The sequence below is a fragment of the Enoplosus armatus genome, chromosome 21, assembly GCF_043641665.1.
Source record: "Enoplosus armatus isolate fEnoArm2 chromosome 21, fEnoArm2.hap1, whole genome shotgun sequence".
Classification (NCBI taxonomy): Eukaryota; Metazoa; Chordata; class Actinopteri; order Centrarchiformes; family Enoplosidae; genus Enoplosus; species Enoplosus armatus.
Genome location: NC_092200.1, coordinates 13059463 through 13086695, shown reverse-complemented (window position 1 = coordinate 13086695; position 27233 = coordinate 13059463). Strand labels below are relative to the sequence as shown.

General features: G+C 39.7%; 1 protein-coding gene across 1 annotated transcript in view; it reads left to right on the top strand.

Moving 5' to 3' along the window:
• Nucleotides 1-27233, top strand: part of ctnnd2a (catenin (cadherin-associated protein), delta 2a) — a 198898-nt gene that overhangs the window by 46884 nt on the left and 124781 nt on the right. Inside the window, exons 3-4 of the mRNA XM_070927742.1 lie at nucleotides 23298-23332; nucleotides 23889-24008. Coding sequence (XP_070783843.1) covers nucleotides 23298-23332; nucleotides 23889-24008 — 155 coding nt within the window. The remainder of the gene's footprint in view (nucleotides 1-23297; nucleotides 23333-23888; nucleotides 24009-27233) is intronic.

Below are 27233 nucleotides of genomic sequence, written 5' to 3'. Positions count from 1 at the left end.
AACATGTGGCCTTTCAATTTCTTATATATGTAAACAATTGTGTTAAGTTTTCTTACTGACAATATCACCTGAAGTCTTTATGTCCTCAACATATGTTAAATGTCTGTGAAAGTGCTATTTACTTCACCATGGTTTTATCTGAACTTCTGTTTGGGCGCATTCGTTTTATGCTGCTTGTGCATGTGTCTCTGCCAGCAATAGTCTGTCTGCTGTCAAGTCTGCTGTATCACAGTTGCATCATCCTCTGATTATCACATCAGATATGGAGGATTGGCTTAGCTACGCTTTTGTCTGCTGACAGCTCACTATATGCCACATCCATCCCTGAGTGCGCTCAAATTTGTCATTGCGTGTCAACTAAAATGTGTGATGTGAATTTGTCTGCCTTTTTGAGCTAATGCATACACACATGTGATAGCTCACCTCTGGTTTTGCCCAGTTTTATTATTTATTCTATATTCCATGTTGATTGACATTACCCTTTATGCAGATTCAAATGCCCCCCTCCCTTTTTTCTTCCCAGATTTTACTTTTTTGGTTCCAAGCCTAAGTATAGATATTAGTGTCTGCAATATAACTGTGAATGATCGGAGAGAGTGTGATGCTATTCAAAGAGACAGTGTTAACCTTTCCCATGGTCTCCAACATCACCACTCATTTTCTTCTCCTTCATCAGGGTCTCAGTGACAGACAGCAGCTAAATATAGAGTGTAGTGGCTGGCTCTGAGTGAATAGGTGTTATAATAAAGTACAGGGTAAAAATGAAGGTAGTTAAATAGACAGACAAACATTATGGGTCTTTTATATATTCTATATATCATTTTTTTGACATGTCATGAAAAACTTGCTCTCATCTTATCCTTCTAAAGTTATGTTTCTCCTTTCATGACAGTCTATATTCTCTCAGACAAGGTTTCCTGTGGGCTTTAAGCTGCAGCCACCATATTTACTCAGCAGTGGGTCTATTACTCTGTTAGAAGCCTGTCAGGGTGAAAGCTACCTGGGACCCTGTAGTTTTGTGTGTGTCTGTGTGTCTATTATTATTCCAAATGTGTGGGTTTGTGTATACCCTCTGTTGTGGGTTTGCATTGCACATGCTTGAAGCAAGTGCTGTGCTTGTGTTTGCGTGTCTATGTGTGTTTTTGGCAGCCGCTGCGAGCCTGCATGTCCTTAGTTGTGTTCCGCTCGATAAAGAAATTCAGGCATCTCTGTGGACTCCTCCTCAGAGCTGAGGACCCTAAAAAATGCCTGACTGTGGTGCAGAAGCCCAGGGCATTACTGACTAACATCTGTTCACACTGTAAACTGTTGGCATGCAACACACTCTTTACAGGAGGAAACACACATACACATTCACATGCAAACACGTGGACTCCAAACCCCATGCCGAGACTAATTTATCATTTTTCTAACATTAGTGGTAAGTGGCAGCCATTGGGAAACAATTGCTTCTGCTGTCTTTTGTGTCTGACTGGCTGTGCAGCTCAAGCCTTTCGTGCTCTTTTAAAGGGATATACCACTGAATTTATGGTTGATGTAATTCAATTAGTGTTCATCTATTTTTCACCTTTAGGGGAATGCTAAGACAAACAGTGATACAGCACCAAATCATGTAAAGTTGAAAACAGGAAACAGGGTGATATAGGCTAATACATAATTGTATTGGCTTTGCTGTCATAAAAAAGCCAATCTCTCATCACCCTCTTATCTGTGAAGCACCAGTTCTCTTTTCTTTTAACCGTGCTTCCACCGTGCTCTTCATTTATTTAGGCTGACCTACCTACCTTTTGGAACCTGATGGGAAATTACATTGTATAGGGGATCAAGTTACATAAGTCATTCCTGCAAATTAAGATAATCACCAAGATAACTATTAACGATGCATATGTAGAGGAAGCTGATTTCAATACAATAATTCATCATGACGTGTCATTTGCCTGTTGTACAGAGTATACTATAGCTGGATTAAGTGTTAATATATTGGTCAAAACTATCAACATGAAACACCCAGGTTGTTGAGTTTTAGACTGCATAGAAGAATAGTGTAAAACTTCCAGCAAGCCTTTATGTCAGTAATGACGGTTTTCCATACATTGTTATTCCAAAAGTTCTCGGATTTTACATTTTTAGGGTTGGAAAGCATTTGGTCATGTTGCCAAACAAAACCTGCACTGTACAATGCCAAAACACTGAAATTATTTTTAAAATGATTGACTCCAGCTTTGAAAAGCCACTGTCCAGTGTATGATGGATCATAACAATACTAAGGCTGCTCTCATCTATCAACATTTGCTCTGAACTTTATGAAGTTTGTGCTGGCTTCTCACTTCTCATGTCACATCTGTTTTTCATGAACAATGAAATAAATCATCCATAAAACTTAAGTGAAATTGTTAATGCACTAGTTATCGCAGAGACCAGCAGATTGCACAGCTTGTTTCACATGTGCCTCACCAGTGTTTTTGCTCACTGAGATATAAGGCAGATAAATGTACAATTCCTTGACAGATTCAGATCATTAAAGGTCCGATGGTTTTCGCCTGCCTTGCAGTGACCTTGCTTGGAGTTCTGGGACACATTATTGGTGCATTAAAGCACTGCCCGAGAACTATTGAGGAAATAATATGATGCTGGCTACTGAGCTAATCGTGACTCGGGGCAGTAGATTATCAAGGCCATATATGAGATGCCACATAAGCTTATGGATTCACTGGCTAAATGAATTATGTTGTTGTCATATTCCACTGGCTACAAGCAAACATAGTACCAGCTTGATGCCTTGTGGCTAGTATTATGGAGTATTTATGCATATGTGATATGACAGATGACAAAATGTAGATATTACAGCAATCAGTTATGCTTTAGAACAAATAAAGCACAGTGAGAAAGAGTGCAGTTGTTGTAAAGCTATGTCATTAAAGAAAAAGGGAGTAGCATGCAAAAGTCCATTATAATTCGCCAATTATTTTAAAGCAGAAAGGTCATGTCACATAACAGGAATCCAAGCCATGGTAGCAGCCCCTCAGTTGGTATGCAGATGACAAGCGAAGTTGAGCGAAACAAATGTGACCTCGAAATGAGAGTTTTGTTGTGCGTAATGGAATTGTTAGCGTTTAGTTAGAGAGAGATGGGGTATCAATGCTGGGGGCGGGGGAAAGCCTCGCAGAAAGAGTGAGGGAGGGAAAGAGAGAGTCAAGAAAGAAAGGGCAGAGGGAGAGGAGGAAAAAGACAAAGAAAGAGATAGATGGCTAATAAATAGCTTTCATTACACAGAATACAGTAGGTTCATTGATTTATTATTTTTCTCTTTTTTTCTCTTCTCTGTGTTTTTCTTGTTCTTGTTGTCTCATTTTCTCTCACGTTTGTCTTTCTCGCTCTGCACATCTGTCTCTCTATTCACTCTAGATTTCATCTTCATGTTTGACAAATATTATTTTTCTTCACTGTGTTATCATTGTGCTAATAAACTGAACTCTCTGTATTCATTTAGTGGCAGTACAGTATATCTGGTACTGGATCCAATATAGGCAGTACGAATGAACAGTATGTATGTGTACGTGTGTGATACTCTCTATTGACCAGATAATCCCTTTGGCCATATCATTTATGTATCCTGCTGTCATGTATTTATGATGTTCATGGGTTATGATCCTTGCTTTAGGTGTCAGTTCATTTTTTCTACTACTTCATAAAGAATTGCAATGCAGAGAGAAAGGAAAGAGAACAAAACTACAAGATCACTTTATGAAAGGTCATTTAGACTCATATTTCTGTGCTCACATGGAAAGAAATATATTCAGTATGGCTGACTTGGCTCCATTGTGCCCCCCAAATGCATGCACGCATGTGCGCTAACATCTCCACCAGACATGTGTTTTCATACACACACCTGTGAGAATATACACACACAAGAGTGCCAGATGCTGCGTTGTGTTGACATTTTTCCTTTCCCTTTACCAGGACATTGGTGGTGTGTGTATGGGTGTGCCAAAGGCCATGTTACAAGGCAGTAATATGTCATAAGGTCATAAGAGTCTTAGCACAAAGGTCCACTCACTACCTTTCCGAGCCTTCAACTGCATGTCTTTGCATGGTCTTTGTTAACTCATGTAACCTTAATCTGGTCCTTTGTTCAAGTGATGAAGTGGTTGTATAAAGGTGGATACATGTTACATATGTTGACAGCGTGACTGGGATACAGTAACAAAGCCACAAATGAGTTCTCAGGAAGTTAGATCCATGATAACTAAACTGTTGCAGCACACACATAGACACACACACATATGTGCACACAATATTTTCATTGCTTTTATTCAGCTGTTGTGCCCTGCTGTATATGCTGCAGAACTAGTTTGTATCAAACATTAATTCCAAGTCAAGATATTGAACTGATACATAGAGATTGAGAGACAAAGTGTGTGCGTGTGAAAGAGACAGTGTGTGAGAAAGAGCGGGAGGGGAATGAGGTGTAAAGTTCATGTCCTGAGGCAGTAACAGCTTTCTGATTGTGTTGTTCAGACTTACACATCTGCCCAAAGACCCCTTGGGTAGGTCAGAGAAAGGTAAAGCCTGAGTGTCCAAGAGTGTGTGTGTGTGTGTGTGTGCACTGTGTGTGACAGAGAAAGAGTGAGAGACTGAACAAAAGCAATGAGTCACCACATACACATGCTTGCCCTGCTGTGCGTTGGTGCCCAGTTCGCGAGCCTGTATAGGGTTATTTATTCTAATCAAGCTGTGACATTTAGTTCTACACCAGCAGGGACCAGCACCACTCTTTGTGCTGCGTACATGAACACACCCACACATTTCCTCACCCTGCGCCCGAGACTTTTCTCAGGGGCAAACGCACTTACTAGACTATAAAGATGTCCTACCCTGAGGAGCAGACATTCACACCACTGGTATGGGCTTAGTTTTCGGACACTTTAGAGTTGATCACAGCAACTAATAGACCCCAGACACATGTAGAGCACCAGAAACATTTTGAAAAAGTCCCCTGCTTGTCTGCCATTGAATTATGTTTTTTCTAACTTGCAATAACTTATTTTCTGTTCTCAATTGTGTTTTATGTAATACTTACTATACTAAAAAACAAGGTATTCGATAAAATACAATTTTGACCTGATGATGGCGCTAGATTAAAGTCAGGGGGGGTCACCAAAGTTATTGCAATTCATACTGTCTAAAAAGAAGAAATCTAAAATGTCAGGAAAGTCAGGGGATCACCTAAAAGGCTTCATCTTCTGGGGACCGTGAATGTCCCAAAATTTCATTACAATAGTTGTCAGTTTGGACCAAAGTGGTGGACCGAGCAACCGAGTGACATTGCCATCCATAGAGCACCGCTGCTAGCGTGGCTAATAAGAAGTGAAATATACACTTTCGAGGCATTTTCTTTTTAAAGTTTGTTCTGTGCTTAAAATTGTCCGCTGTGTCCATTTTAATTACCCAATTAAAGTGTGGTTTGAATTAAAGTGTCTTTTAACATGATGTTGCACTGCATGAACTCAGTATATTCTAATCATTTTAGCATTACATTATTGCATCACATTCATTTGAACTGAGTTAACAGCCATGTGTTACACACATAGGTGATTTCTGTTTTATGTTGTATTTAATTTATTGGACAGGCCCATCACATTCGGACAGCTTTTAGACTTCATCATGCAGTTATCATTTTACAGCTTTTTGCGTGGTCTCTTTCTGTCCCTGACCACCCTCCTGTTTTTGCCACGGCTAAAATACTATCCAATTACATTCCTTTATCTCACTATACCCCACTCTCGTCTCCTGCGTTGGGTGATAATAGAGGGATCCATCACACCATTAGCTGCAGGCGGTTTTATAAGCTCAGCAAAATGCTGCATAGAGAGAACTCAAATTATAGGCCGCTGCATTATACCTTAAAATACGCCTTGTGTTTGGGCCTGTGAGTGTGTGTGTGTGTGTGTACGCGTGCATTTGTGTGAGTGATGATGATACTGCAAGTCATGCTCCCCCCTAATGACTGATGATGCATTTCCAACAGGAGAGGAGAAAAATGGTGGCAGGTGGCGACATCTCTCACGCCGCTGTCGTCCCCACTGTCTATCTTTCTGTCTGCCTCTCTCTGTGTTGTTTCATCTCTCCCCCTATCTATTTGTCTTTGCTCTTAAATTACGCCTTGGGTTTTTTGCATTTCAGTAAGTGCATTTTTTCTTTACATGATACATTTCACTGTATATGGAGAGACCCTACCTTTGACATTGTGTTTCTTTAAAATGACTCGATAACATTTCTAGAAGTCAGGTTAGTCAGAACAGTGTTCAGTTAAAGGCATTCAGACTTAAAGGTCCTATATTATGGTCATTTCAGCTCTATATATTTATTCTGGGACACCACTAGAGTAGCTTTGCACGATTCGCACTTCAAAAAAGTCCTTATTTATCTTCTACTGGCCCTTTATGCAGCCCCTCAGTTCACCCTCTGTCTGACACAAGCTGCTTTAGACAAATGAGCGTCCCTGTACTTGGTGGGCGTGCTGTGGCTGGAACAGATGACCTGCTGGGGGTGTGGCTGAGTGAGGTGACTGTATAGTTGTGACATCACAACCTTACGGAAATCTTGATGGCTCGTTTGAAGGTACAGTGTCTGAATACGGACTGTGTGCATTTCTAAAATGTGGAACCAAATGGGATGCTACTTGTCTTGGCACATTTAAATTTTTCATGGTAATGGGTGTCAGCATGCGGTTGATTTTTCAGGTCCATCCTTGCACCTCAGCTCATGTATTGTGAAGGAAGGGTCACTGTCTTGTTTTGCTAATATTACAATGACAATTTTTTGATTTGTCAACAACCGTTTCTTTTGACTGCATTGCATTTGTTTTTTTCTCTACATAGGATGGGACTTGTTTCTAGTCTGTGAGATTGTGGAACTGAGGGTGTATCTTGTTTATTTTGTCAAAATATGCACAACAGATTTTGCACGGATAGATTGTGAGATTGTCCATCAAATTGTTATGACAGAGTGGCCTCAAGCTTCCCTGGGTATCTGTGTTTGCCTGTGACATCCTGTTAGCTCATGACCTGTCAAAAAAGTGTGTAAGCTTTCTGTCAGTGATGGTCATCAGATATTCAGCCACTGTGTACTCTGTTAAGGATCATTAAGTTGGAATTTGATTTGATCCTTGAGATGTTGTTGTTTCTTTCCGATATGTCATATTGTTTCCTTTCTGTTTTGAAATGATGTGGTTGGGCCAAATACGGCCCCTCTGCCTGTCATTCCAGCTGTGGATGTGAAGGCGAATAGAAAGGCCATGTTTACTCCTGTAGGAGTCAGCAGCTGGTGACTCCATGTCAGTGGCAAGGAGACGGAGGCCTTCTGGGCCAACTGCAGTAGTGTGTGTGTGTGTGTGTGTGTGTGTGCGTGTGTGCGCGCATGTGTATATCTGTGCACCCGTGTGTATGTGTGTCCTCATGCTGAGGGGAATCGGGGGTGTTTGGTTCATTAAACATGCAAATGCATGCTTATCTTCCCCCAACACCAGATAGTGGTGAGAATAGATAAGAACCAACCAAACCATGCCAGGGAGGCAGACAGAGAGAGAAAAACAGAGGGAGTGTGATAGAAAGAAACTGAGAGAGAAACACTGAGACAAAACACAGACCGAGAGAGATAAAAAAAAAAGACAGCAAGAGAGAGACTGATTCCAAAAAGCAAGGTGTGGAGAAAGAACAGAGAAAAGAGGGCGAGAGGCACAGAGAGACAGAAGAGAAATGAGCTTATTAATAAATGCTGTGGAAGGTAATGTCTCCCCTGAGCTTATATAATAGGACACCTGATGGCTATTTGAACATGTGTGTTATTTGTTTTTCTTTGTTTTTGACATCAATATGGCTATTGAACAGTCCCCCATGACAATATTTTGTTAGTGTATAGTGGGTTTGTCTGTTTCTCTATCCATGTCACTCACCCATTACTTATTCATCAGAGAGCTCTGATCACATTGTAATAAAATGTGGAAATATGATGCATCTCGCTGCTGCTTTTGGCATTTTCTAAATTACAAAGATTGGCCCAGGGGAGCTCTGTAATTATAGGTCAAAACTAGGTGATAAATATGTTACTGATTGGCTGTAAGGGATACTGTATAATTTGTATTTGTTAATGTGTTTATTGTGTGTGTGTGTGTGTGTGTGTGTGTGTGTGTGTGTGTGTGTGTGTGTGTGTTGGTGCCTGATGAGTGCTAAAGGGGTTCCACTTTGTGTTGAAGTTACCCAGAACTCATTACATAAAACTTTCAGTGTGTGTGCATCATTTGGTTTGGCACTCCTTTTGACTTTGTTGCTTATAATTATTCTGAGGGAGAGTGTGTGTGTGTCAGTGAAAACAGTTATTAGTATGCATTTATGTGGGATTATGGCCTCTGCTTTGCTTCAACAGGAATGGTTGAAAAAAGTGTGTGTGCAGTCATCCATACAGAGACGGCGAGATGTTTTGTTGACCACACGCTCAAAAAGCTCGACAGGCTATTACGGTGCTTTTCAATATGCAGCGTGTGTGTGTGTGTGTGTGTGTTTGTGTGCAAGATCACGCATGTGTGACGCCCTGCCCGCCTGCCTGCATGTCTGCTGCCTTGTAGGCATGTATTTTTCTGTGTGTCAGTGTGTGTGTGACAGTGTGATCAGTGTTGGGGAGAAAAGGTTTCCATTTAACAGGATTAAAGTAAGCTGGTTTCAAAAAATGCCAACTGTAATTCACAACAGTTATGGTAAAAAACACAGTGATCACAGTGGAGATGCATTACAGAAAAATAGGTGATTACTTGTAATGTTACACATGAATGCATAGTGTTATAGTTAAAATTATGCCTCTATTTGCATTGAAGTAAAAGTATTTCAAAGTATTTCTTCCTACAATATCAAAACCGAAGTAGTAACCAGAAACTCTGTCTTCCTACCAGTTATGGGATTTGTGGAGTTTTATGGAATTTCAAAAGAATTTGTCTTGACAAAGTGAAATCTTGCGATTTGATCAATTTTCTTAGCATTCCCAGAAATATGAATATAATATAAAAGTAAATGATTTCACAGGAATATAATGTACAGCAATTATATGTGGCTTCTCACATCCACTGTGTAATTTAAAACCAACATAGAAACTGGGAATAAAAAAACATTTAAATGGATAAGAGGCACTTGGACCACATGTGTTTGTTAAAGGGAATGAGACCTGAGAGGTTTAATACTCCACTGACACAGATACCTGTAGCTTTTATTTTCCCAACCAACCATCTCTTTTACATTCACTGGATATAGCCTATTTAGATCCAGTACTGCAGGTAATGTTGTTAATGGTAAAGTGCAGAGACTTGGAAAGGCATAGAGAGGACAATGAGAGAGAAAGTGAGAGAAAGAGGCAGAGGTGAGGGAAGAGGATTGGAGAGATAAACATGTAGAGAGAAAGGGAGACAGGTAGGTGAGAATAAAGAAAAGGGAAGGTTAGAGATGGTGTACGCATGTGCCTCAGAGAATATTTATACATACATATTCTCAAAGAATATTAGGGGGAAAGGACAAGCTGAAAGGTGGAAGAAATGATGAAAATATTTGTCCCTGTGAATGTGCACATGGCCATTGCCATGCAGGACTTGGAAATATGACTGCTTTCAAGTTCTTGTCCTCTTAGTAATGTCCTGAAAAGAGTTTGTGCTAGATGGCCTCAGAAGGCTCTGACTTTGCTGTGTGTGTGTGTGTGTGAGAGTGTGTGTGTGTGTGTGTGTGTGTGTGTGTGTGTGTGTGTGTGCGTGTGAGTGTGTGTGTGTGTGTGTGCGTGCGTGCGTGCGTGTGAGAGAGAAAGAGAAAGACACGGACTCAGAAGGCAAGCTGGAGATAAAGAATATCAGTGAATTTGTCCTCTTGAGGCATCATACCCTGAGGCCAAAGGAATCGATGCCTGGAGCAGTTTGAGAAGAAGATTTTATACTTCACATAGTGGAGGCTATGCAGGTGATGTGTGTTTGTCTGTGTATGCGTGCCATAGACAGGTTCTCTGCGTGCACACATCTGTGCCAGGCCTCTTGTTCCCAAGTTCTTCACTTTTACTTTGTGAACACTTTATCATTAATACGTACAGATGGCGTGAAGACAACAAAAATCGACAGAAAAGACAAACTGTCTGTTTAGACTCCAAGCCTTCATTCTGCATCGTTACTTCTGGTGCCTACATGAATACTAAAGCCTTCATCAGTTTGAAAGCAAACAAAAAGACAGGATAAATGATTGATTGGATTCATTCAATGAAACATAAAGCAGTGCAATCTCTATATTGTGCAGTGCTGCACAAAGAAAGACTTTGTAGAGTATTTACATTAACACAGTAAAGCTGGCAAGTTTATTTCCTGTGCGCCAGTGGTTGGATGTGGGGGCCGAGTCCTCCCGAGAGCCATAACTGGATGCTGTGATTATACTTTTCTTTGTAACTTTTATCAACTGCTCTGGATGCTCCCAAATCAATTTTTGTTTGCATTGTAACCCAATGAGTCAGGTGGTAACCTGGGTGGTGAGATGATTATAAACTGACACAGTTTCTGTGGAGGAACTTGTATATGAGCAATACAAAGAGTCGGAGGGCAGCAGATTAAGTGTGAATTGCTATGTGAATGTACATTGTTCACACATTAACTCTAGCATATGTCTGTAATGTACATATGTTTTGTATTGTGCAACTACTTTTACTGTCTCATGGCTAGCTTTACTGTGCTATGGTTGGCATCTACTCTGAGGTTCTAGCTCTCAGGTACCTCCCCTGGCTATTTTCCTCACAAGCAGAGCCTGTTTCTCTTTTGTCCTTTCTAGATGAGATGAATCAAGATAAAAAGAGAGCAAAGAAAGTGACTGTTGTGTAAAAAATAAGTACATTCTTTAGAAGGAGATGAAGTAAAAACATCAAACATCCAGGTGTATCTTTTTCTTTGTTTTGTTGCGTACTGCAGGAATGCCCTAAAGTTTTTAAAATGGATGGCCAAAGCTTGTTCATAATGAACGGGGGAACTGTGAAGGGATCTTGAACACTAAAAAAAGGAAACAGGTACGCATCTTTTTTCAAGAGTATTCTGAGGCCTTGTTAATACGTCTTATAGAATCACTAAATACACACAGTGTATTGCATCAAATAGACCAAATCAGAAAATAGTAACATGGAACGTGGAGATGTTTACATGGGGGACCCTCCTCTTGGCATCTTGGAAAGTGTTACTCTATCATGTACACCTGCTGCGCAGAAAGTGAGGAAAAATATTAAATATAAATTCACCACATTCGTTTTCATTGTTTTCTTCCTTTCTTTATCAGCAATTTGCAAAGATGACTTCTTTGTATGATATATTGAGGATACAGTGTGAAATAACAGTGTCTGTGAAATTTTCCTTGTTTGAAAATGTATAAGAGGCACATTTATTTATTTAGTGTTGTCACCATGAAAGTGAGATGAGGGTTGAATATAAATCACCCTTAATGAAACATCACGATCAAAACAACCAAACAGTGATTCTGTGTGTTTGCTTCCATTCTTTCATGCATGCAGAAAATCTTCTTTTCTGCTTTCACATTTAATGGACATACTTTTAGAAATTTGATTGAATTTCTGGTTAAGGAATGAAAGTAAAATCAATGGAAGGTCATGCTTGCTGTGTTTGTATTATTGGTATTGCGTATGTGTGTGTGTGTGTGAGTTTCCAGATAAAACCAGAGAAATGAAAAATGGATGAACAAACAGGAAATTACCAAGACATAACCTGCACACCGTCATATTTTCCCATACAAGCTTTGTATGCTGTTACCCAGTCGCTAAATCAAATCTTAACATCCTTTTTGTGTCTCTGTTTTTTCAAGATGTTAGCAAATGTTGACTTTTACACATTTGACAACTTCCTGTAGAATAAGAATTAACAACTTTGCAATGCTAGCAGGAAAAACGAGAGCAAGTTAGCTGCACCCTGCTAGCCAGATGACTTTTGTGGGTGGGTGTGTGTGTGTGTGTGTGTGTGTGTGTGTGTGTGTGTGTGTGTGTGTGTGTGTGTGTGTGATGTGTGCGCGCTCTCTAGGTCTTAGATGGATGCTGTTGAGTCATTGGGGACCCAGACATGGTGATATATTGTGATGGCCGGACCAGCCAGTTCCTCTCCTCCCAGTTAATTACAACCTCAGCCCCAGGGCCCCACTGCATGTCACATCACATCATTCTCATCAATCAATCACACATAGACATGCATACATTCCCACATACTGCATGACTTCATGTAGGCTATGTGAACAGCCTCATCGTCTCACACACCTACACCATGTTATTTGCATATAGAGCTTGAACATTATTCATTTTCACTGTAAAGAGGCCTTGTGGAACATTAGTTGTCTATAGCGTTCATTACAGTAGAGGAATGTGAAACAGATGAGTGATAGGTCCAGCGAGGCATTAGTATACAGTACATGGCCACGTTATTGTTTTCAGACACAACTTGTCTGACTATGTGGGAATGGGTTGAATGAGAATTGTTAGCTTGCTATTGTGAGGAGTACAATGTGTCCACTTACAGCTCCTTTAAATTCAAACAAATGGCATATTGAGAGAATGAATCAGCCAGAAGTGTAGTTCTTGAAATACAAATGGCTGTTGGCCTACAGAGTTGTTTCAAGTGACCAGAAGGAAGTCTAAGATCAAGCTTAGTACCAAACAAGGATGCAAGGCTCCCTGTACTCTGTGTAACAAGATTAGTGTCCGTTCCAATGTAAATAACTAGGGAAGAGGCAAAAATGAAGAGGCTTCTTGTGGATTTGTTTGTTCATCATGCTGACCTATTACAAGTTTACACAGCTTTAGTGTCATCAAACACTTTGTTGGCTAGCATATGCTCCTGTTTCCTCTGACATGTTGAATATTGTGCTCAATTTGAGTTAAGGGTTATAATTTTCTGCGTGTGCTTGTGTTGTTATGTAATAACAACCCCGCTCTTCAAGTGGTCTTTCCTGAATCATGAATATTAACAGTATGTAGCTCATGTTGAGCCATTATGCTGATCACACAGTCAAGCGGCGACAGTTCCTATGTGGTGTAAGATTACAAGTGTGTGTGTTTGAAGCTACAGAGTATTGGTAATTGGTCTCATGGGGGCCTCAAAGAAAGAGACTGTGTAAGGCGAATAACCTCTCCCCCCTTGCATGCTCACACACATCATGTACAAACACACACACACACACACACACTAATATATCCCTCCACTGGAGTGGAAGCTGCTGAGAGTGACTCTGTGACTCCCACTAAATCATTGGTTAGATTATCCTCCGGGGGATGAGTGATTTAGATCGTCGACTGCTTCAGCCCCCAAAGCTCTGAGATGTCCTATCCACACATGACATCACACTACTGCCCTTGAGTATGAGTCTGTGCGTGTCTGTGTCGTATCGACGTATGTGTATGGGTTTCACAGTGCCTGATGGGCTGCAGGAGATCACAATTTACAGATCACAGTCAAGATACAGGGAGATTTGCTTGTTGTCTGACACTGGCAATCACATGTTCGCACACATAAATGGATACACTCTAAGAACTTTGAAAAAAAAACTTCTACTTATCAGTAGGAACAGATTTGTGTTACACCGGGAAGCTGAAAAAGTTATGAAAGTGTTCGTCACTCCATGAAAATGAGAAAAAGAGAAGTGGTAGACAAATGGCACTTTTCCCCCAAATCAACCCCTTTCTTTTGACAACATTTCAAATCATCACAACTGAAAATTTAAATGGAAACATTGGAACATAATGATGGGAAACAAACTCATCAGTCACGGATTCATTCCAATTTGTAAAAATTACGACTAGTTTAAAAAAAAAGTTCTGATGATTGACTGCAAACTGTCCAGACCTCAGTTAGTGCCAATGACAGTCCTACATGTTGAATCAGTTTGGCCTCACCCACTGAGTGAGGCCAAACTGTTTCTGACTTTGAGCCAGCAACACAGTTGACAAATTATGACTGCTGTTCCGGCCAAGTGTTTTCACCTTTGGTCTCTGTAATCTGTGTTAATCCCATGCTGTTTGTCTAATAATCGGCCATGTCATTGATATAGTGGTGTGTGAGCATAGTTGTTGGGGTTGACATCACATGTAATTTTAGTATTTGTCCCTTCGTCTGCTTAAGTCCAGCTGGAAACATTTGAAAATGCATTTTCTGTGGAAATACAATTTCTTTTAAATTACCACTGAAAACTCTATAAACTGTGTTAAGACCTGTGATTTGTATTTCAGCCACTGTCCTATAGAAGTACTGTTGATTTGTTGTCTGGGAGCTGACTGTTTTCAGAATGTAGTTGAGTTTTTGTGGTCCAGCAGTGTGCTGATATATCATCTGTCCTTTTGACTTTAATTTGTTGGTGCACTTAGTAGCCTGTGGTATTATTATTCATATGTAAATCTGTATAGTTATGCTAATATTACGGCTACTTTGTCACATGTGATTATGGTTCAGGCAAGGAAGCGTTAATGGAACCAACAGTGCATGTCTTTCCATTAATATTTCTGTTGGTTTTGTTAAAATGTTCTTTTTGTTTTACATCACTTTGTAACTGTTGAAAAAATGCATATGTATGTACACAAACAGAAAATTCAAAACATGTAAAACAAGGCAACATATGAAAGGCAGTCAAATTCCATAGTGTAAGGTAAAGTATGTGAGAAAGAAGGGCTTTCAAGTAGAGGGGTATATACACTATGTCTGTGTGTGTATGTGTATGCAAGACCAGTGCATTTGAATCTACACTGACCTTGAGAGTTCACTAGCAAATACTAAGCACAGTGTTGGGTTGTAGCTGAATCACCATTATACTTCACTGATCCTGATATATGCTTGATATAGCCATTACATTCACAAAATCTGTTCCTGGTGTATTGATGCTCAGTGTAGCAGCCTCCAGTTTGTAAATGGTTGCTTTGCTTCCTACTGCACAGTATGTTCTTTATTTACTCACTACTAAACTGCCAGCTGTGCACATGCATGTTGTACATATTTCCCTTATAGGGCTCCTGCATATAAACACAGCATATTAAAAAAAAGTATTATGCACAAACCAATAAACACCACATACCAATTAATACATATAGTGTCTCGATGTACAGATTCAAAGGTAAAGAAAACGCGCAGTGCTGAATATTATGAGGATCAAGCAGATCTCATTGTATGTATTTATTGTTGACTAATATGTCAGAATTCACTTTCTGCATCTGTAGCTCAATTATGAGTTAAAACTTTTATTCTATTGTTCAATAATTGACCAAAAATGAAACTTTTATTCTAACATTTCATAATGTGTGCAGTAGAACTTGTAATCTCTCCTTCAATAACATGTCGTAACAGTCTTGCTGCAGTAGGCCTTGTTAGATGAGTATAAATATTAGACAGCCCCTATCTGTGTGGAGTACAATAATACAGGGCACACCCGGTGTCAGGCCACCCGTCCCTGGTGAATTATGCATGGAGGTATTCTGTCATTATCTGTGCCGGTGCAAAACGGCGATAGCCCACCTATCATAATAACTATAATAGCTTGGTGATTTAGACACACAAAGCAGATGTTCCTGAGCTGAAATAGCGCAACCAGCAGGTGCTGCTCACAGTGGAAACCCACCGTTTGTGCATGTGTACACACATGCACACAAGTAACTGTATGAATGTGTGTTCATGCATGCAGACACACACATACACACTTGAGATACATGCAGAGAGAGAGAGAGAGAGAGAGAGAGAGAGAGAGAGAATAATTAGCATGTGTGTACTCCATCTACCAGGGGGCTTTCCAAAATATTTCAGGAAATTGTTTAGATGTTGTCAACGTTAATGACGAATGATCCCTTTTTGAAAGAAACCAAGGAGTCCTCTGTGGATTTATGGCATAGAGAGGTGTGTGACTGCATTTATGCTGCCTTTTTTATTGTTCTCTTTTTCTACAGACATAAATAGATGTTTTGTGTGTGAGTTTGTATGTGTGGCATCCACGTGCAAGAGTGTGTAAAATGAGACTAAGACTGCATGATAACAGTAGGTCTTTTGTGGGTATATTCCTTCCATACACTCCAGTCTGCAGTCAAAGACAGGGAGACCGTTAGTAGAACACACACACACACACAAACACACACACACACACACACACACACACACACACACACACACACAGGTATAAATGCACATATACAGATTTACATATGAACATGAAATACTGATACACACATACATATTTAAAGTTCATGCAGACACACACATGCTTGTAGGCTAAACATCTGCATGTGAGCGTGCAGGACTTGAGAGGAGCTGAGTGGGAGAGGAGAAAGCTGCAGAAAGTTGAAATATCTCTATTGGACTTGTCAATACCATGGTGCATTGTTTTCTTTGTTTGTTTTTTGTAGGAATATGGGTTTTTGTTGCAGCTGTCAGTAGTCAGGCATTAGAAGTCATTTCAGTGAACACTTTGACTAGACAATTCTCTTCCAGCCCGACTGTTGAACTGTCATTCAGCTGTCATAGCCACAAAAGTTTGTCCTCAGCCTTGTTCTGAGCACAATAGACTGCTTTCTGAATAGAGTATCACAGAGCTCACACACGGGTATATACATGCACACACACACACACACACACACACACACACACACACACACACACGTATATAGTGAAATACACATGCCATACATGCATCCACATAAACAAAAATACATTTTGCCTTTCAGCCTCAATGTTTTGAGTCTTGTGTGTGATGAAGTTTTGTGTTGATTTCATTCTTTTCCTTTACATTGTCATTTCCCCCGCTTAAAATCTCTCTATCTGTCTCACACACACAGAGAGAGACACACACACACACACACACACTCCCATAGAGCATAAAAGCCCACTTGAACCTGCCTTGATTGACAGATTACCGTTATGGTATCACACTGTCATGCTGACGATGATGAATTACAACACTGTTGTTAAGACAACCACCAGTGGGTAGATATGTATCCACATAACAGACAGATCTAAAAAAAGTCAATTTCCCAATCCAGCTCTGCGCCTAAAAGTGAGTTGGCACAATTTTGCTTAACATTACCTTGCATTTTTCTCCCTGTAAAGAATCAGTTTCACACCACGTCAGTATAGAAGGCTCTGGTTCTGCCAATAAGTCACTTATTTGTCTTCAGTCTAGATTTAAAGATATCCTCAGGTCCATGGACGTCTATGCATTTCCTGCAGAATTGAGTGACTCGGGGAACCTGGTGGAAGTGTGAAGGCTCAACAAGTTGGTTGCTTGGGAACGGTCGGCTTGTGAACCCTACTGGAAAGTTTTCACAAATAAGGGTTCTGCTAAGTAAATGCAAATTAGATGAGAAGTTGATTACAGCCAGTCAATGCTTCTCAGTCCTTTGACTAAGGTCTCTAAAAGGTAATTTAGATAAGAACTGTAATCATTGAGGTTTATGGTAAGCTACTTTTTTTTGGTTTAGATTTTTGTTTTTTCTGCTTACAGTTTGTCATCACTGAGGAGCATAACTGTTCCAGGAATCTACAAATAAAGGCCTGGAGACTCTGGCATAATGTTTATACCTGCTTTGTGTAAGAGAATGCAGTTTTTAGTAGTTTTAGTGATTTTTGTGATTCATCTAAACGGGGAAAGTGCACTAGTTTATTGGTGCTGTTCTTCACTTCTTATCTAAAACTCAAATTTGACTATTTATTGGCTATATATATGTGTGTGTGTGTGTGTGTGTGTGTGTGTGTGTGTGTGTGTGTGTTTCAAGGGGGAGATGCAATCATTGAACCTCATTCCAAGCTAATTAGTAGGTTTATAGCTTAATGAAAAAGGCCTATTAAATGGACTGGACTTACTTTGTAATGACCATCTTCCCCTTGTTTGGCTTGAATAGTTCTCTTATCATTCAGGTTTATTTTAGCCCTGATGAACTGCAGTCACTTTGACACCTGACAAGTTTGGGAAACAGGATGGTGCAGTTAGGAGGTGGATCACCCCTCAGCTGGAGAACTCTAACTTCAAGCTGCCATGTCCACAGCCATCCATTCTGCTTGTTCGGCTCTCCTTGAACAAGACACTGAATCCCTCCCATCTCCCAGCTATGCAACTGTGCTACAGCACAACACAACCTAACCTCTTTGCACTCAAAAATGAATGAATAGCCTCATGGAGATCAAGCAGCACCATTTCAGTTTCTACTTCTGACTTGTTACTAATTCTTGATGCTCATATTGACAGCCTCTCCAGCCTTTAAAGGGGTAGGGCGGCATGGTGGCGCAGTGGTTAGCACTGTTGCATGGGAGGTAGAGCGGTCCTTGACACTGAACCCTAAGTTGCTCCCAATGGAGACCAGCACTTTGCATCGCAGCTTGGTCGACATTGATGTGTGAATGTGTGAGTGAATGAGTGAATGAGACTTAACTGTAAAGCATCTCTGTGTTGCTTTTCCGTTTCATCTGTGTCCCCGGGTCAGATCCAGACTTGAAACTTTGACATTTCAAACAAAACTATGAAACTGAAAGACGTCTGTCTCATTCAGATGACTTTAGCTTTATTCTTTTCTTTCCCACTCTTCGGGGTGCTACTAGTGTGTGCTGTTTTAAATTAGACATGTTTTTGCAGGCTCATTGTCACTTTCTTTCCTACCTATCTTATACTTGCTCTGTAATTGCTGGAAATCGAAATTAATTTCCATTCGTTGTTCCACAATAATAATGCACAGACTGTTTCACAATAAAAACACACAGATAATGAAACATGGATTTATGCCTGTTCAGATAGCTAGTCTTCAGAAAGCCTGGATGTGTTTAGGGAAACGTCTTGCCGAGGCATTAGTAAACGTCAGACAGGGCATTATGGGCTATTAGGCTCTTGTTTTAATGCTGGCAATAATAAAATAGCCCAGGACTGCACACCAAGCCTGCCATTTATTCCTCTGCAACTCAACAAGATAGCAATTATCAAAGATAAGCGCCTTCACTTCAATGTTTGTGTGAATTTGACACCTTGTGGGTTTTTGTCTTTTATCAGTATGTATCCATATTAGTGCTTGTGTATGTAAATGTTTGTACACATACTGTTTTTCTGTGTGTGTGTGTGTGTGTGTGTGTGTGTGTGTGTGTGTGTGTGTGTGTATGCACATACAAGTAACTGAAAGGGCATTCAAATTTGCCTTGTCCAGAATTTGCAGCTGAATGCCTTACCTGTAGTGTGTATATCCTTGTGTTATGTGAGAGCAAACTGTGGATGTGCTTGCCTGCTGAGCGTAAACACACATCCACACTGACAGCCTTATCAGGACGGGCTAGTGTTCTTAAGTGCTACTATCTGTGAAGGGAGGCAGCTGGAGGATTTGAGCAGAACCTTGTGTGGCAGTGTGTAACTCTTTCAGAGTAATGCTCTCCAAGCTGCGGACTAATGAGTCATGAAGGATGTGGCTGCTGGGATTCCTGTCTGGATGGCTACATACTACCTTAAACACATTAACTACATGTTTACCTGGTTTCACATTACTACTCTCTACTGTGTTTTATGGCATATAAATTGGATAAATTACCACAAGGCTACCATACTGCCAGAAAGTTTGCTTGTTTGTGTTTTCTTATTTCTGAATACATTCGTTATACTTTAAGGACTTGAGTCTCCACATTCCCGTGAGACATAAACACACACAAATTGGGACCATATGAGGCAACCATATTTTCTTCCAGGCTATATGTTTGTGAATGCTAAGTAGAGTGTGTGGGTATGCATGCTTGTGGATTTCATCAGGAACGGTAGAGGACGCTGTCTGTTGATTTAAGCTGTGTGGCGGTTGAGAGTGGAGTAGTGAATATAAAATGTCTTTTTAATACAGGCTCACTGTTAAAAGAGAGGCACTGCCTCACCGGTGTTGTGGCATTGCAGGCGAGAGTGTGCAATGTTGTGGAATAATACTGTGTGTATTAAATCTCTCTCCCCTGTCTATCAGCTCTCAGAGTGTCTCATGCAAAGTTTTCTTTTTCTCCCTCGCGTCTGTCTCTTTCTCTCTCTAATCGAGAACACTTTAACACAGTGACACAATGTTTACTACCGTTACCCTGTTTGTATTTCCTGCAGGCATATGAAAGCACAGTTCCTCCACCACCTGGTTATCATTCTCCTTTGCGGGTGTCTTTGTTTGTGTGTGTCTGTGTGTGTAATGCCAGTGCAAGTCAGGCAAAAGACATTAGTAATACAGCAAATTCACAGTTTGACATGATTAAGTACTTTTTGCAGCATGGTATAAAAATGCAGCGTTTCTCAATTCCCCAATCATAGTAATACTCTTCCAGAATCAGATCAGCTGCTGCTAACATGCAAAATGGTAAATGACACTTATGGCAGACTAAATCACCCAAAGCATAGTTCTGAATATAAACTGGAATCAAAAAAAGCTGAATAAAATCAAACAAACAGCTAGCTGGTCAGCCTTATGAGTATTTATTGTAACCTTTTTCTGTCAAGGAAAGATTTGCTGAGCATAATCCTAATTCATATTCAGACAGTCAAACAAATCCACAAAAGGAAGCTGCACAGTGGATCCACACTTTTATTATATTCACCACTGAGAAGCAGATTAATTGCCTTATTTTAATGCTGCACCAATGACCTTTTGGTCATAACCCTGCATTTCTTTCCTTCAGGCTGATGCTGCCCCAACAATGGCAGTGTTTGATTAGCCTAGTAAGCTTTTAAATTTTTGATTTCAATTGAACTTTACTTAAATCAGTCAAAGTCAGACCCATCTTGAGAGTGATTGTTAAGTATGTTTAAACAGTGTCCATTTGAATGTTGTCCCTTCATCACAAACATGAACATCCAGCACAGACAGATGTAAGATATAAGACAGGACATTTGGCCATTGAGCTGTTAGCTTTATTATAGACTTATTTCCACAAAGCATTTCATTTTTATTGCATCATTTTGGTTTCAAAAATCACTGAAATAAAGTAAAGTAGTAAAGTAGTAGTACTAAAGTAGTACATAGCCACTTGCTTAATTTAAGTGGTTTTCTCCCACATTGCTGTGATTTAATGATTACATTTCTGCTTTGGTAATTCATAACTGATCTGACTTTTCCTGCATTCATGCTTGTCCCCTCTTCAGTACTGCACTAGTGCGTCACAGTGATTAGCAATTACACAATAATTACTTTCAACTAAAAAGAAAGACAGGACAAGCTGCATCTTGGGGGCAAGATAAGCAGAAATCAAGCAGACACAGTCAAAAATGTCAGACACACACAAAAGTATTGACTATAGGCTAAAAGTTAATATTGAGTATATGATAACGATGTAGAAAGCTGCTTTCTTTTATTAACATCTAAACCACACATGGAATAACTTTGTGACATGATTTTTGTTAATAAAGGTCACCAGATGGGGTCTTGAGTGGGTGCAATCATAATGTCAGTTCAACAATGTTCAGCAGAGAGAAAGAAAACACACAGGGCAAACATTCCCCTCCATCTTCTGTCACAGTTTTACAGTTAATTTACTGTAATTTTAATACTAAACAGTTGCTCTTACTCTGTCGACTCTGTAATTTCAAGAAGGTTTACTAATTAAATGGATACATTTAGGTTACAGTTTTGGTTTGGTTTGAACCATGATCGAGGCGTTCCAGTGTCTGCAGTCTAACTAAAAAATGAACACCAGAAATGAGATGTCAGTGGCTCATAAGCACTACTGGAGCGTCCATCCGTTCAGCCCACACCAACTCCGAGCTCTGGTATGGTCGTCACGCTTTGGAACCAGCTGTCCTGTCAGCAGCACAGGACACGAGGTTCTGCAAGGACAGCAGCCGGCCAAACTGTCTAACAGGTTCACTGATATCAGAAATCCATTGAACAAAATTTTTTTCAAGTATGTTCAAGTAACAAAGTTAACAAACTTACTCATAAATAGAAAAAAAATGTAATTTCCTCTTCTTCTTTGTCTTTTTTCATGGTGACTAAATAGTTAGGCTGATAATAGCCACCATATTGCCACATAGCATATATTATGATTATGTGATTCTCTTTTCCTTTACAACTTCTCCCCTTGCTTGGCATCATGGCAGAGTATTAACCATTGCATACATTATAAGACAATGATGCTCCAGAAATAGGCTACTGTGTTTAAAATCCAAACTTATTCCACCAATCAAATCAATCTATGAATCTATTTAGAAAAATTGCCATCTCAGCCAACTAGACAAATAGACAGATAAATGCATGTAAATGTATTCACTCATTCTCATAAACCTCAACAAACCTGTACACACATGAAGGCACTCAAGCACTTTACACACACATTGTACAATGTCATCCAAGCCACACACACACACACACACACACACACACACACACAGACATGCAATTAGAAAGTCTGGTATGGAGAATACTAAACAGTCTAAATGGGACAAACGCAGACACAAGCCAACAAGCCCAGACAGCCGGTCTAATGGTGTAGATGAAGTCAGATGAAAGAGTCTATATGTATCAGTTAGTCTGTCCGTGTCTGCATTGATCACACAGCAGGCGGCTCAATACTCGTCACTAACTTTCTCTTTCTGCCTGTCTGTTTCCTTCTTCTTCGCTTTGTCTTTTTCTCTCTGTCCAACCCCCCATCAATCACCGATCAATTGAAGTCTTGTTTGTGTGTCTATCAACGTGAATGTGTGCGTGTCCACATGTAGTTCTGCATGTGTCTACAGCACCATCCATTTGAGAATAAAAGTGTTACCTGAGTGCTCAGGAGCTCATTCTGTAAAATGTTACAGTTTTGTAAATAATTGGCCCAGGCTGACTAACAACTGAAATGACATTTAGGAGGGAGTTTCACTTTATTTTTTACCTTACTTTTACTTTTGTTTTGTTATTTGTTTTTTCACAATTCAGCAGAATAGAACATGAAGAGATTTAGGACATTAGCAGTAGAGCGAATACTTAACATATTGTGCAAATATTAAAATATTAAAATACAGACATTTGTGAATGACTGACACTCTCCATTCAACGCACATGAACAGTTACTTCAAGGCGGTAACTGAATGTCCATATAAATAAGAATCTGAAGGTGCCATGTCTCAGTGTTTTATCTTCTGTTTCAATATATTCTACTTGTTCTCATATTTTATAAAGCGCTTTGGAAGCTGTGTTGTAATCTGCCTTTGATTTAAAAATGCTGCTTCTATTCTGCAACTTTGTTTCATGTTATTGTTGTTCTTTTTATTAGTCTTATTATTAACTACATCCTTCTTTTTCAGTTCAACAGATGAGCAGTTTCGCTGGAACACTCAAGGTAAAGTTCACTATGACTGTTTGTACAAACACACACACACATACTGCTCAGCCATGCATGTGAAGGCATTGTTGCATGAACTGACTCCGCAAATTTGCCATTACTGTTTTTAAAGGTTTTTTTTTAACTCAAAAACTTACTAACACTGACAAAATCTTGAGGGTTTTATGATTGTTAATATGCATATGTAAGGACCCCAAGCATACACTCTTTGCCTGTTTTTCTCACTTTGCTGCTTACATACACACTAATTCCCAAATGTACTTAAGCACACTTAAGCTTGAATCGGCTCCACTTTTTGAACAACTTCATTTCCATTCAGGCAGCTCCCAGGGCAGACTTATCAGGGTCCTTTCCAGCATATAATCAAAATGTCCTACAGCTCATAACCAAGTCGTAATGTGTAGGGTTTTACGGACTGTGAGAGTAGATGATTGAGGTAACAGCCAAGAGAGCTCTCGTTCATCTCTCTGCCTCCTTCCCTCTCTTCCTTTCCTCTCCCTCTCTCTTCTTCTTTTGTCTTTCTGTGTCTCTCATCCTCTTTTCTCCTTTGCAGCGGATGGACAAAAGGATATCGAGGATGAGTTGACCACAGGTTTGGAGTTGGTGGATTCCTGCATTCGTTCCCTCCAGGAATCAGGAATACTTGACAGTGGAGAACGTAAGTGTCTGGGGAGTGCAAGGGGGATACAACCTAATAATATAAAGTATCTATTTAAATTCCATTTATTTCAATCCATTTCATGCTATTGACTTGACTCAGAGCAAAGCAGAACTGCCACCAAAACAAAATACAATTTCAATTTAAGAGAATAAAGATACAAACTGAATTTCATTTGAGTTTCTAATTTAAATGTTTATTCACATTTGTCCTTGAAGGATTTCATTTGTAGATGGGAAATTAGTTGCCTTTAGAACTTTGTTAACACATGATAGATCAAAATCAAGGTCTGCCTAACTCTAACAGGCACTTCAGCAGGTGTAAACAAGCCTGTTACTGCTTCAAAAGGGATATAAATCTCATTTTTAATTGTCACGCACAGTCTCTCCTTAAAAAGAGTGACTGTGGGGGGAAAGAATATCCAGGCAACCTTAATAAAAACTACACCTGTGGTTAGTTTAAATACTGAAGGATTATGGTGTGTATTGTTTGGTAATTATTTTGTTTTCGTGAAAGGAAAGAAGAAAATGCACTCTTATTAGTCCCGTAGGCCATTAGATATCTGGCCTGCAGCCTGTGTTAGTATTGAATTCTCACTCAGATTTAATTTCTACTTGCACTAAGCAAGTTGAGTCGGGGGAGAATATTGTTCCTGATTAGACATTAAGTATATAGTTAAAGTAAGTAAATACAACTTACTTCAAGGCCTAATGCATAACTAGAAGTTTTTCCATGAGCAGATAAAACTGTCATTGCTCTTTTGATGTGGAGACAGATAAACAGACAAACACACAATCCTGTAGTGCTTTTATTCTGATAAACTGAAACAATGATTGAGAGGCGGCCTGTGTATGAGGTCCTGCTAAATGTGCTTGGCATTTTCTTTGCAGGTCATTGGTTTTGGATCACTGCATTCCCATTTCACATATTGTGTGCTGACCTTTTTGATAGTTGATATTGCTGTAATGGATGGCATTTTAAGAACTTGCACTGTACATGTTGCTCAGCGCATTTCTACGTGAAGAGTTTACTCACATATTATACCATTAGTTTTGCAATGTGTCATTTCTAGGGCTATTAGAATAGGCTGGCCAATGCTGAGCACCTATGTAGTATGTGTGCATGCACACACGAACACATAGTTATGCAGTGTATAGTATATACAGTATATACATGCATCTGCTTATATAATGCGTATACATTATGAGTTGTCTATGTAGGATAACACAAAAGCTGGACAGGATAGAATTTAGAAAGCAGGTTTGGAATATTTACCTTAAAACTGCTGTTGCTGGTCTTTGAGAAACAGGTTGCATCTTTAGGCACAGTGGGAAGACATGTCAGATAATTTGATTCTTATCTTGTTTGTTGGATGTTCCTGAGTCCCTGTCACTCCTACTTTATCTGAGTCCAAATAGATGGCACTCTCATTGTGAGCACTTTTATTGTGGGTGCTCCATACACAGCTGTTTTTCCCATTTTGCAAATGGGCTTGTACCAAAAGCATCACAATGTGTGGGTGCAGATAAATTCAGCATTGCCTTCTGTGTGTGTGTTTTCCCCCAAATGGTAGCGCTGCAAATAGCTTAGCGGTAAACACATAGCATAGTGACATGTTGCTGTCTTCAGTGAAAGGTGGCACAAAACAGAGAGGCTTTTTGCTTTCAGCTGATACTGTAGTTAGAAGGTGTCACAACAGAGCCACAGAAATGTTTGTACACATAAATAAGTGTTCAGAGAGACACAAACTTTAAAGAAAGTTAATGTCATGAAATGAAATTTACTTCTAAAAGCAATTATTGCGGGACTTTGGTGTATTGTGCCATCTTAAAACCAACCTTTTTAAAAGGGTAGAAGCCTTGTGTGTTTATGTGAGATGTGTGTGTGTGTGTGTAAACATTTCATAGATGGAGTAAGAATATGAAGCCCATAATTTGACTGAGCTGCTGAAATATTCATATTTTCCATGTGAGAACGGAGACTCTATGAGACTCAGTAGAGACATGAAAGGACTTAAAGCCCTACTAGCAACAGTGTTTTTCATTTCACCCTCTCACTCATACTCAACACACATAATCATACACAAAACAGTATACACACATAGAGAGACAAACACTCATAAATACACTTTTTTTCATCAACCAACCTAATGACTTTTCTATCATCTGACCATCCAGCACAAACACACTTTACGTCAGACGTATATGAACACTGAAACCATCGTATACAGTTTTTGTCACACAGCGCACACAATGTAACAAACACCAAGGCTGAGTGATGATGAGTTTGGGAGCTCCCACTCATTCTGCGTAACACTGAGTGCTGTTTAATAATTCATAAAAAGTAAGGGATGAATAGAGATGAGAAAAGACAAGTCTTTTGTGAAGGCAAGAAGCAGAGGATTGATCTTGGTTCACAGCGCACAGACTTACAGGGAGAAAGGGATTCTGGGGGAAGAGAGACAGAGAGGGAGAGAGACAGCAAGAGCAAGTAAATAGATATGGGAGAAGAATAATAAGGGGCCTTTGTTATTTTGGGTGAAAAAAGAAACTAACATGCCAGCGAGCTCTGAAAACACTTATTGTAGACTTTATAAGGACATATTCACAAAATCTAGAAATTTGAAATTGGGAAAGTCTGAAAAAAACAGAGAGACATCCTAGTTTCAGCTTCCTTACACCACATAACTGCAACTACACACATTATGTACTTGAAATGTGTATACAGAGAGGGAGAGAGAGTATAAATAGCAACTTAATGGAATATTTATACACTGCCGAGTGAACAGGTCACAAACCTAACTTCTCTTTATTGAGATCAGTCTCAATATTAATGAATGCCCACAGAAGGATTCACAAATGTATTTTGGGATTTATATATAAATGTCTCTCTCCACAAAAATATTTTCCAATGCACACAAAAATATTTATTGTTGTATAAAATGAACTAGCTAGTATTCCTAACTCAAACATATTTAATCATGCACGACAGGAACGTTATCACTGAGCTGTGGAGAGCAGCTACCAGACTCCATGTTGATGTTGATCTGTGGGTAGCTGTAATGCTACGTGATGACATTAAATTATAGCCTTGAATATACGCTTACCTAATTGTCTGAAACGGAAGGAGCCATCTGATTGGCTACAGATAATTCCCTGTTGGAAAAAAAAAAACACAGGAGAGTCACAAAAAACCCACACACAAATGCAGTGAGGTTCCCACATGACAAGCAGTTTGTAA